The sequence below is a fragment of the Acomys minous genome (assembly GCF_964271855.1).
Source record: "Acomys minous genome assembly, chromosome: 6".
Lineage (NCBI taxonomy): Eukaryota > Metazoa > Chordata > Mammalia > Rodentia > Muridae > Acomys > Acomys minous.
The window spans coordinates 91488546-91501654 of NC_140487.1; the positions used below are offsets into that span (position 1 = coordinate 91488546).

The 13109-nt window shown below is 36.2% G+C and overlaps 1 protein-coding gene across 7 annotated transcripts in view; it reads left to right on the forward strand.

Moving 5' to 3' along the window:
- LOC311598964 (selection and upkeep of intraepithelial T-cells protein 2-like) overlaps positions 1-13109 on the forward strand; it is a 332195-nt gene that overhangs the window by 269088 nt on the left and 49998 nt on the right. For 5 of the 7 annotated variants that reach the window (XM_084784590.1, XM_084784586.1, XM_084784592.1 and 2 more), the window contains exon 1: positions 12104-12344. The exons of the other annotated variants lie outside the window; for them this stretch is intronic. Coding sequence is in view for 1 of the 5 variants with exons in the window: in XM_084784588.1 (XP_084640714.1) it covers positions 12326-12344 (19 nt within the window). In the remaining 4 variants the exon portion in view is untranslated. Of the gene's footprint in view, positions 1-12103; positions 12345-13109 lie in introns of those variants that run through there. 7 annotated transcript variants of the gene reach the window in all.

A 13109-nucleotide genomic window follows, 5' to 3' on the forward strand; every position in this document is an offset into this window, starting at 1 on the left:
GGTCTTTAATCCACTTGGATTTGAGTTTTGTACAAGGTGACAGATATCTTGTGCATAAGTTATACTGCATTTCTCAAGCCCTATCTATATAGTACGCTCCCTAGGGTATAGTGAAGACAGATAGTCTTGACTATTACTGATTATGTTTTTATGCTGGTATGTAGATATCTAGGTTTAGGATGAGTGTAATTCTAGATGCTAATATCTAGTTGTCTATGTTAAGTAGGTGTTCCATTCCTTTTTTTTCTGATGCCTATCTGTTTCTTAGGAAGGTGTGGTGGGTGTTAGGAATGCTGCTGAAATTCTTCCATATATGGTCACTGGGGGTCCTAGTTAGAAAGTCTTTCTAGGTATTAGGATCTGACACTTAGGAATGAAAATGGACTAAAGGGGGAGGCTGAATGGGTCAAAAGAAGGAGGAAAGTTGGATGTGTTGCCCACTTTGTAACAGCTGGTCTTCTATAGAGCTGAGAATAAGAGTAGGCAATTGAAGTGGGTAGACTCATAGACAGGAGGAAGGAATACTGCCTTCCTGATTCCCTTGCTATCATCATCACCACTGTGTTTCTAGAGAGTACCTGAAGGATTTGACAGTTGAGACAAAAGTATTTTGTGGTGGAGGAAGACTATAGAAGATTTGCAGGGTCCAGTGGAGATGGGGCAGTGAAGAAGGGGAGTCTACAGCGAGTGGTCTACTAAAGAGTTGATGTGAGTCTGGGGGATTAGAATTAGAAGTGGGGCGGTAGAGTGAAGGTGTCAAACCTTATTTCATTACCAAGTGGATTTCTAGGGCATTCCTAAGGGTGTTGGTTCATGAAACAAGGGAATTTTTATTTTATCTTAGCTTTCAATTGAAAAATATAATGTATTATTTATTACATTTTACTTTTATATTAATGGATAAGGTTGAATATCTTTCAAAAAAATTATTCCCCTCTCTACTGTTGCTGATTCCCTAAATCCTCATTTTCTTTTTGTTAGGTGTCATTTCTTCATTACTTTTTTATTCATCAAATTTATTCTCTGTCAATTTTCTCCATGTCTCTGGTTACTCGCTCCTACTCTCTCTTGTCTCCCACCTACACTTGTCAATTCCCTCTGTATTCTACAGATTAGTTTCCATATCCATGCTTTTTTGCTTGTTTGACTTCCTTGTTTTGTGATCCATTAAGTTTCATCAGGGCTCACTGTGTGACCAGGAGTATGGACGTATGCACAGGATCCTGGTGAGCTCATCAGTGGGTACACATCTGAAGATAATAACTCCTCTACCATAATCATCTTTCAATAGACAGTATTTCAGTGGGATGTGGAAGAAATGGCTACATGAGCCCCTCCTGTACCCAAGATAAGCAGTTGACAGGTCTAGTCTTGTGTAGGCCCTTTTTTTTTTTTACAAACTCAGGCAAACTGCAATGACTAAGTTGTACCCAGACAATAACATTTCATTACATTTCTCTTTCTCTTCCAGTTCTTAAAGTTTTTCTATTCCTTCTTCTACAATATTCCCTAATCTTAGAGATATATTTTAGAAACACTGATTGATGAATTTCTCTAAGGTATAAACTTATTATGTCTGGAGTTCATTTGACACCGTATCATTAATTTAGCTAAATGACAGTAGTAAATTACCCCTTAGCACCTCTCCAACCATAAGAGTTTGTCCAGATTTATAGAATAAGTCTTGAAATAATTCCAGAACATCAGTCCTTGAATCCAATTGGCCAGCAGTCACTGGTTCCTTTAACAGTCATGCGACTATTATAGCACTGGACACATCTTTCCTAGTATGTTGGTATTAAAATTCACAGCTGTGCTAGATATCTTCCACTTTTTCCTCCCTCAGCAGCCTGTAAATGATCTTCTGGCATTATGAGAGGAAGCACAAAAGAGGAGGTTTCCAGCTCAGCTCATTTTAGTTTCTTCATGCCTTACAAACAATGTTTTGCGCATCCTCAGCAGTAGAGTCTTATCATTACGTCTAATGAGGCTTTTTAGAGAAGTCGTGGATATTAAGAATTATGTTTTTGCTGTATAATACCTTGCCAATGATTTACTTACAAGGTAATGTTATAAAATATTTATTAAGTATATTTTGAAGGTATAGAATTCTTTTGCATTTACTTTCATCTTATTTTGTGAATTATAAATCCCCTTTGCATACATATAGTATGCCCTTTGTTTTTTCCTAGATGACTTTTAGTTACTTTAGAATTTTCTAATTTATTCTTTGACACTTTCATAGATACATACAATATAACTTGACCATATCTAGTCCAAATACCTCCCTCACTCCCTTCAGATCACATTAATACATCATCCTCCGTAATTATATCCTCATTTTTCCTAAGACCTATTAGTGCCTTATACATATACAAGGGTGTGAAGTCTTCCATCTGCTCTGGCATGGGCAATCTGCCAGTGGCCACACTCTTCTGAAAAATGACTATACTTACCCCAGAAGCCACCACTTGTTATTAAGTTTCTCAGCTGGTGATTTGGCCTCATGAAGTGAAATATTGACAAGCTTGATCTTGTGTAATACTTCTGCTGGTAATAATAGCTGGTGTAATTCATGAGTGTAACAGCCATGTTGTGTCCCAGTAGAGCATTTTACAGCACTCTTCAGCCATCTTTTCCTTCTACTATTACACTATGTTCCCTAGCCCTTACTAATATTAGTATAAATGCCTTAATTGGGGTTGATCACTAAACAGTCACTTATTTTAAGCACTTTAAAAAGTTATAACGTTCTTTTTTATTCTCTCATATATTACATCTCACTTGCAGATTCCCCTCCCTCGCTCCTACTGGTGTCTTCCCTTCATCTTCTCTCCCCACAAATCCACCATTATCCTTCCATAATAAAATAGTATGCCTCTCGAGGACATCAATAAAACAACGCACAACTATTTACAATAATACCAGGCATATACCATGACATTAAGGCTGGACCAGCCAACCAAATAGGGTGAAAAGCAACATACAAATGACTGATACCTGACCTGTCACCTGTGGTTAATCCTCCAAGAATACCAAGATACTCAGACATAACATATATGTCATGTACCTATATCAGACAACTTTATGCTCCCAATCTCAACAAGCTCCCATGAGCCCTGGTCAGTTGATTATATGGGGAAGGTTCTTGTGGTGTCTCTGACCCCTCAGGTTCTTCAGATTCTTCCAACTCTTCTTCTCCTCTGCAGGATTCCCCAAGATTTGCCTAAAATTTGGCTTTAGGTATCTGCATGTGCTCCTATCACTTGCTGGATGAAGCCTCTCCGAAGATGATTCTGCTAGGCTCTGAAGACACTCTAAAGGCAGGACACACTGTAGGTCAAAGGATTTGTGGCTAGATTAGGGTCCCAATCCCTCTATTAGAGGTCTTACCCACTTACAGAAGATGAATAGTTCAGGTTACATGTGTCCCATTCTTAAGACTCTTTGGTATAGTTAAAATAATAGATCCAATGGAGGGTCCATTGCACTGGGTTTTCACCTCACCCCTCAAAATGCCCCAATTCCAATCTTTATTCCTAGTATATTCTCCTTACCCTCCAATCGATATCTTCTGTTCCAAACACAACCCGTCCCCAGTCCACTGACAAAATCTATTCTATTTTCCCTACTCAGGTAGATCCTTAAATACCTCTTAAGTCCTCCTTGATAATTACACTCTCTTGGTCTGTAGACTATACCATGACTGTCCTTTAAAGATAATATCAGCTTATAAATGAATACTTACAATGTATTTCTGAGTCTCAGTATGAATTTTTTCTAGTTCTATCCATTTTCCTGACATTTTCACAGCATTATTAACAGCTAAGCAACACACTGTTGTATAAATGTACCTTTATTCCAATTTATACATTATTGTATAAATTTTCTTTATCCATTCTTGGTTGAGGAAAATCTAAGTTGATTCTAGTTTTGGCAATTATGAATAAAACTGCTATGAACATAGTTGACCAAGTTTTTTTGTGTGTAATGGAGGATTCTTTGGATATATGCCAAGTAATGGTATAGCTGAGTTTTCAAGTAGATCAGTTGCCAAATTTCTGAGAAACTACTATATTGGTTTCCAATGTAATTATGTATGTTTGCACTCGCACCAATAGTGGAGGAATGTTTTAGCCCTCTGTCAAGTGTAGGGTTGGTAAAGATCTCTTCCAAGTCTGTAGGCTGTCATTTTGTTCTGTGGAGCGTCCTTTGACTTTCAGAAGCTTTTCAATTTCATGAGTTTCCATGTTTTAATTGTAGATCTTAGAGCTTGGGCTATTGGTGATCTGTTCAGGAAGTTGTCTGCTGGTTCACTGAGTTCAAGGCTCTTTTACACTTTCTCTTCTAACAGATTTAGTTATGTTGAGGTCTTTAATGCACTTGGACATGAGTTTTGTACAGGGTGTTAAACATGGATCTATTTGCATTCTTCTACATGTAGACATCTGGTTAGACCAGATTGGCCTGTTGCTTACACACTTCTTTATTTTAGATACAAAAGAGCAAGAGATAGATGTATTTTTTAACATGATGTCTTTTTTCAAAATTTATTTTTCATAACAGCTGAATAATATTTCATTCTATGAATATACCATATTTCATGACATATTTGTCAGTCAATGGATACCTCCTAGTATATGTATAATTCCTGCATATTGTGCATATTGCCACAGAAACATGGATGTGGTGGCTTCAATTAAAATCACACCCAGGGCTTGTAGGCACTATTAATATCTGTGGCATTGTTGGAGTAGGTTTGTCTTGGAGGAAATATGTCACTGCGGACAAGCTTTGGGTCCTCTGGAGCCCACGCTAGGCCTAGTAGCTCACTGTTTCTTTCTGTTAGCTATGCATCCATATGTAGAACTCTCAGGTACATCTCGAGGACCATATCTGCCTGCATGCCACCATCCTTCCTGCCATGACTATAATAGACTAAACTTCTAAATATAAGCTAGCCCCGTTCAATGATTTTTCTTTATAAAAGTTGCCATGGCCATGGTTTTTCTTCATAACAATAGAAACCCTAACAAACACAATGGATGAGAAGGTATCTCTTTAGTAGAATATCAAGTCCTTTGGGTATATGCTTAAGAACGGTGCAGCTATCTTTAATCCCAGTACTCAGGAAGCAGAGACAGGCATATCACTGTGGCTTTGAGGCCAGCCTGGTCTACAAAGTGAGTCTAAGACAGCCAAGACTACATAGAGAAAGCCTGTCTCAGAAAAAAAAATGGTACAGCTGCATCTATTTATAGCTTCTTGAGTAAACTCCACATTGATATCTGTAGTTGCTGTACAATTTTGGCACTCCTACCAGCAGTGAGTAAGTGTTTCCCTTTTACTGCATCCACACTAATGTATACTAACATTTGTAGTGTTGATCTTAGCAGTCTGTAGCAATTAATCGAACAGTGATACCAGTTGAAATTTTTGTATCTTTGTTAGTGTGTTATGTTGGACTTGTTTAGGCTGTCCTGTTCTTACTTTATGGGTACAGCTTCCTTATCATGTATAGAGAACACAGTCACCATAGGTGCTCTAGTTCTTTGACTTTACTTAATTTTCTGGGCCCCTCACAGACACTTACCATCTGAACTTTGACAGGCTTTTAAAATATTTACAATAGGTGTCTGTTGCCAAATGCAGCTTCTTTGATGACTGATAAGGGCTATATTATGTTTGGGAATGAGGATAATTATTTAGAACACAGTGGGAGATTGTACTGGTTTTAGAAAGTGACAGTAATAGGTTCTTTTCTAGGGTCATTGACATTACCAGGGATGAGTAGTTGGCTATGTTTACAGTCCCAGGTATGAATTCTCTCCTATTTTGAGTGGATCTTTCATGCATTTAAGTGGCTATAGGGTCCTTTCAAGAAAAAGGCATCACTGTTGGACCACTGAGGTTATCTTTCCCTGCTGGGCCCTGTTATGGTTCATAGGCTCTCAGATGGGTAAGAATATTGATTGTGTTCCTCTTTTGGCAGCTTGAATTGCACCTTCCAATATTATGAATCTTCCTCATTCTCACTGGGGAAAATAAACGAACTCACAAAGAAGTATACTTTATATTTATTTATTTATTGTGTATGGGTGTTTTACCTTGTGTCCACACATACTGGAAGAGGTTCACGTTCCCCTGGAACTGGAGATTCAGTTGCTTGTAAGCCATCATGTGGGTGTTAGAAATTGAATCCAGATCCTATGGAAGAGCAACCTGTATTCTTAACCACTGAGCAATCTCTCTAGGACCTTAACGTAGTTTTAATTTGCATGTCTGTGATGGCTAAGTGTGTTAAACATATTTTAAAAAATCTGTGCAATGTGTGGGTTTTGTTTTTTGTTTTGTTTTTGTTTGTTTTCTTTTGTTTGGAAAGTACTCACTTTAGTTACAACACAATTTTTGATTGAGTTATTTTATTTAATGAATAGGTTTTGTATGGTTTTTAAAAATATTCTAGATAACAAGCCTCTTTTAGATGCACAATTAGAAAATTTTCACACTCTGTACATTGTCTACTCATTTAAAAGATGGTATTCTTAGCTGTATAGATCTTGCTTTTTCTTTCATCCCTTCATTCTTTCTTTCTAGTTTTGTGATGTCCTGCTTGTGAATTCTCAATGATCTTATTGCCTAAGTTATTTGGGTCCTACTCAAAAACTCCTGTAATGTGACTCCAAATTGAAGAACACTCTCTACTGTTCTCTATATCACTTTGATCACAAAGTTGACATTTTTCATCCTTTTGTAGTTGAGTTTTGGGTACAGTGAAAAATAAGCATCTAATTTCATTGTTTTACATGTAGCTATTCAATCTTACCATCACCACTTGTTAAAGATACTATATTTTCTCCAATATCTATTTTTTATGTCTGTTAATATCACATGGTGGGGCCAGGCTGTGGCAGTGAATTCCTTTAATCCCAACACTTAAGAAGCAGAGGCAGAGGCAGGTGGATCATTGTGAGTTCGAGGCTAGTCTAGTCTACAAAGCGAGTCCAGGACAGCCAAGACTACACAGAGAAACCCTGTCTCAAAAAACCAAAAGAAAAAAATTTCACATGGTGGTAGCCTTCTGTCTGGGTCTTCATTTCTATTCAGTTTTTATTCCTGTGTTATGCTGGTTTTATTACTATTCTCGATAGTCTAACATTAAAGCAAGGACGATGTGATACTGCCAATGCTTTTTTGTTCAAAATTGTTTCCTATCCTTGGTCTTTTGTGTTTCCACTGAAATTTTGACATTTTAATTCTCAATTTATGAGAAGAATTGCATTGTAGTTTTAATAAAGATTGCACTCATTTAGTAAATTGCTTTTGGTAAGTTGACCAATTTCACACTATTGGTTCTACCAATCTATTAATTAACATAGGAGCCTTTTTAGTTTCCTGTATCTTTTTTTAAAATTGTGTCTTCAGGTTTTAGTTGTACAAATATTTACTTCATTTCATTAAATATATACAATGAATCTTTAATAACTATGATTTGTCTGATTTCTCTGTTAATATGCTAGTCATTGGTACACTGGGATGATACTTTTTTGGTATTAATTTTGTATCCTTTTTATTTTTATCAGTGATAGAATATTTCCAATAATGTCTTCAGAGTTGTTTATGATAGAATTAAGTATTCCTTGTCTTCTCCTTTTCATTCTGTTTGTTGTCTTTTTTATTTTATTGATATAGCTAACATTTGAGGAACTATGTTGAAGAAAAGTATTGTTTTTTTCAAGTTTATTACCTTTTTTAAGTTTTTATTTTTATTGTTTTTACTTTTTTATTACATTTCTTATTTCAATACATTTATATTATTACACATAAATAAAATAAACTATAAACAGCCAGAAGAACCATGAAACAATCCAGAATTATATGAATATTACATTCATAGTGTTTTGGCTATTATTTGTATTTGGCAACCTTGAATAAAACATCTTTCCTATCTTGATGAGTGTAAAATACTGAATATAAATCAATATCTATCATATCTCATCTCTACCAACCTAAAGCATCTATCTAGACCTAAAATCATCTTAACCCCTAAATAGCTAAGCCTAATTGTGATGTTGGGTGTGAGTTTATTGTATATTGTCTTTATTATGTTGCACTATGCCAAAACCTTTTCTACATCTTATGAGATGATCATTTCGTTTTTATTGATATAGTTTGTTTATATACTGGGTAACATTGATTAACACATACTGAAACTTCCATGCATCTGTGGAATAAAGCAAACCTGTTCATGGTAAATCATCTTTCATGTTTTTTAACTTCAGATTGCAAATATATTGTAGAGAATTTTCATCTGTTTTTGTGAAAGAGATTGCCCTGTAATCCTCCCTTTTGGTTGTATGTTTTTCTGGTTCGGGTATTAAGGTTATTTTGGCTTTACAAAAAAGAATTTTGAATTTTTCTTTCCTATTTTATACATTAATTCAAGTAGTACTGGTGTTAGTCCTCTGAAGATTTTTTAAAAATTCTTTACTAAAGTCTCTAGATATTTTTTATTGGGAGGTCTTTAATTATTGCTTCTATTATATTGATGATTATGAATCTGTTTAAACTGTTTATTTCCTTTTGATTTAACTTTGGTAGGTCACGTGTATCTAGAAACTAAGCCATTTCTTTTATATTTTTCCAGGTGAGAGATTTTAAGTCAATGCTTTTATATCATAATTTTTATGTGCCTGTTTAAATTATTTACATCATCTCAATTAATCTTTGGTCGATATTGCTTTTAAAAGTTCATCCATTTCTTTAATAGTTTTTATTTTAGTATAATAGAAGTTCATATTTTTTCAAAACTTGTCAGGGAAGATTCTTTTTGCAATAGATTATGATTAATACAGAGAAGCAGGCAGTGTGGAGGTAATAAGAGATTGTGAATGGCCTGTCCATTGGCTACATCTGGGTAAGGGTTCAAAGTTTACTGCACATACTGTCCTTGGCTGGTGCCATAGTTTGAGCAGGACCCCTGGGCCCAGATCTGTCCATCATAATGTTCTTATTATAGATTTCTAGGACCCTCTGGATCCTTCTATTTCCCAGTTCTCCCATGCTTCTCTCACCTAGAGTCTCAATAAGACATTCTCCACAATTGATTGTAGAGTGGTGTCTGACTTTCACACGCACTCTGGTGTCCCATATTTGACCTCGTCCCCTGAATGGAGAGATCTGGTGGCACTCAGAGGAATGATAGCAGGCTACCAAGAAGAGACTTGATACCCTATGAGCATATACAGGGGGATGGGGTCCCGCTCAGTCACAGTCATAGGGGAGGGGAGTAAGGGGAAAATGAGAGAGAGGGAGGAATGGGAGGATAAAAGGGATTGGATAACAATTGAGATATAATATGAATAAATTAATAAAATATATTTTAAAAATTAAAAAATTGTGTCAACTCCAAACCTTCTAGAAGAAATAAAATAGAAACAGTGTTGTATTGAAAAAAAGATTGTGAAGTTCTCAGATCTAAATGGGACATTAATATCACTCTTCCTCTCTTCTTTACTCAGTGATCAAGAAGGAAAAGGAAGCAAAAAATTGAAGTGTCAGAGGGAGTGGATTATTAAAGAGAGACACTACTTTACAGGCATACAGCATAGTTGCACAAATGAACTCACACTATTTAGGAGAGTGTTCACAAGAGTGTAAAAGATCAAGCCAGCCAAATTTCCCACATGGACAACTTAGGGTCTCCTGTAGTCCCAACTTTGACTAAATTAATGGTTTCTGTGTGGAAGTTTGAGTCTGTTTTTTGTGAATGTAGCCTCAGCAAAGCTTTCCCTGCTTCAACAGATACCCTCACACCCCTACAGACACAGCACTCACTAAATGGACTCAGTGTTAGACATGGGGGAGAGGTTGGGAAAATATTACTGGGTGTGTAATTGTGGTGGATAGTTAGTGTAAGATGATCTTGAGTTCAGTTTGCAAGTATTATAGATATTGGTTTATAATTTTCTATTCTTCTTTAGGTCTTGTCTGGTTTTGCTACCAGGGTAGCACTTGCTTCATAAAAGGAATTTGAAGCTGTTTCTTCCTTTTATGATTTGTAAAGAAAAAAGTTGAGAGGTAGTAACATATTAGTTCCTCACTGGAGGATTGATGGGACTCTGTGCTGAATGTGTCTGGTCTTGATATATTTTTAAAACTCAGATATTTTTAATTACTGCTTCTAACTTGATGGGTGTTATAGGTTTATTTGGATTATTTATTTTATCTTGTTTTACTTGTGTTTGGTGTTATATATGTAGAAAACTATACATTTATTTTAGATTTTCCAGCTTGGTGGAATTCCATACATGGCACCATTACTAGATTAGGATTTATGGCTAGATAGACTACATTCCCTAGAAGAGAATTTACTGCTATTGCTTGATAAAAGCTACAGTGATAAACTGACTCTTGATGATTATTTATATAACCATAAAGTAATGCATGTCTCAATCTTCAGGTGAGAAGCCTCTATTTGCAGTAGATGATGATTGACACAGAGACCCAGAACTGGCCAAGGTGCAGAGAATAAGAGACTAAGAAATGCTCAGCCTTAAATGAGACATCTATTCAATCTCCTTCCTACTAAAGTATAGGGGATCATTTTTGGGAAAAGTGAGGAGTGTAAGAGCAGAGCCAGAGATGATATATTACCACAAGGAAATAGTGTCTTCTGGCACAGTAGGGCAGTTGCACATATAAATTCACAGTGTTCACAACAGCATGTGCAAAACCATTGTCTGATCAAGCCATACCAAATCCCAGCATGGAGAAAGAAGTTTGGTTTGAAACTGCTTTCAAAGTTGAGGAGTCATTGACAGATGTTAGCTGCAGAGAGGGGGAAAGGGAGTCTTCTCTAAGAACGTAGTTCCTGGCAAGGCAACTATGCACCCATGGAAGACAGTATACCCCAAAACATTTGAGTAGCACAAATTGTTCTTCACTGGTATATTGGTTAGAGTTTGAAAACTTAACAGAAACCAAGACATATAAGGAAAGAGGGAATTTTGATTGAGAAAACGACACCATAAGGACCACTTGTAAACAACACTGTGTGGTACTGTTTTGATTCATTATTGATGTGAGGGAACTCAGAACACACTGCATGGTGCCATCCCTGGGCATGCAACAAGATATCAGGCTTAACAAGCCACAGGGAGCAAGCTAGGAAGCCGTTTTCTCACAAAGGCCTCTGCTTTAGTCCCTAACTTCAGGTTCCTGCACTGCACGAGCTTCTGTTTTTGTTTCCATCAGTGATGGAGCATGCTCGCATGCTCAGATTTGTAACTGAAATAAACTTTCCCTTCCTTGATACTTTTGATCATGGTCTTTATCACAGAAACAAAATTGTGGGTGTTGTTGTTGGTTGTTGTTGTTGTTGATGATGATGATAATGATGATGATTTAATAAAGGATACAGACAATTGGGTAGGGATGAGGAATGGATCTGGGAAGAATGGGGAAGAATATGATGAAAATACTATGTACAAATATCTCAAAGAATATATATATTTACAAATATATATTTATCTGTATGTCATTTATGTTAAATACTAATATATACATCTATATATTAAAAGACACAAGTGGACATATATACACATAAAACATCTATGTATGTTTTCTAAAGCTTCATAACATCCTTTAATTCTTCCTGAAACTCATCTCCTATTGTCCCTATTCATCCTTTCTCCCAGTCAAGCTACTGTAAATTACAAGAGATATCGTGAATTGAATCTCTTTTGTGTAGATATAGTTGCTCTGTCAGCCTGGGAAAGTACTGTGCTCTTTTGCTTAACTTGTCTAACCGGTCATTTTTTTGTGAGGTTATTATCATTTATTATCAACTGCTTGAAGCTCCCTTGAATACCTCATCTAACTTAAAGCTATTTGCTTGTGTTATTAAAACTCTCTCCTCTTTCTACGTACAGGTCCAGCATTCAAAACACATTCATCATATCATTTCATTCACGACTCAGTATATGACATGTATGAACCAGATTTGGTTTGGCGTCTTCCCTGGGTGAGACAAGTTTGGCTATTACTTGAGTAATACCAGATGAAGTCACTGAGCTGAACAAAGATTTTATTTGTGGGTTCATGTAATCAGCCCTGTAGGAATTTCCCTGGAAAACACACCTAAGTATTATGCTTGCATAGTCATTTGGTCAGACATTCATGGTAGGAGACGGGGTGTTGATAATTACTTTTCCTGATCTCCATCTAACTCTGACATGCGTGTGGCTTCAGGAAAACTGCTGAAACATTATCAGAAACTCAGATGACTCAACTGAAGATTTCTTAGGGAAGACAGAGAGCTGACATGAAATCATCAGGCTCAGGTAAGTAAGGGGACGTGGTAAGTTTTAGGTATGATATTAGGATGACTTTAGAGATAATTTGTATTTCATCTACAGTTTATTCTTCCCTGTGCCTCCTCAGAGTAATAATGCCCAAATAGAAACAAGTTCCAAGGGCTTAGAAACATATTTTCTGATTAATAAATCTTGGAGTTCAAAAGGATGGAGATTTAGTGCCTTCTGGGAGAAACCTTACAAAGGTTTTTGATGGGTCAGTTGAAAATCAACATTGAATCTTGGTAGATACTGAGCTCATGTTCTGGAGAGTTGTTTGAATGGAGCTAATGATAATATATTTCAATGACTATTATTTCCCAGCCACCTAATAGTGAGACTTCTGCCCATTCAATGTTCTTCTCAACGAGAATAACTTTTCAATTGTATCTAGTTGTAATAAACAAAGCAAGAGGGATAGAATATGTGAGATGTACCTGTTGGTTTAAAAAAATGTGTTTATAAAAATGCAACTTCTAAAATAGGACAGTACAAAAAGATAAATACTTCATGTTCTCAGTCACACACAGAAGTCTAAAAAGTTAATTTCCTATATACAACTGCACAAACAGGACTTAAGCAATGTATTTATTGGCCATGTTAATGTAAAAAGGGGGATGTTTTCAGCGTTTTCACTCTAGACAAGTAACTACGAACATCTAGTGACTCCTGGGAGAGGGAGAATTAGCCTCTAACAGAGATGAGCCCCCTTATTAGTTTTCCAATATAGAGTGGTCAGCCTTGAAAATATAT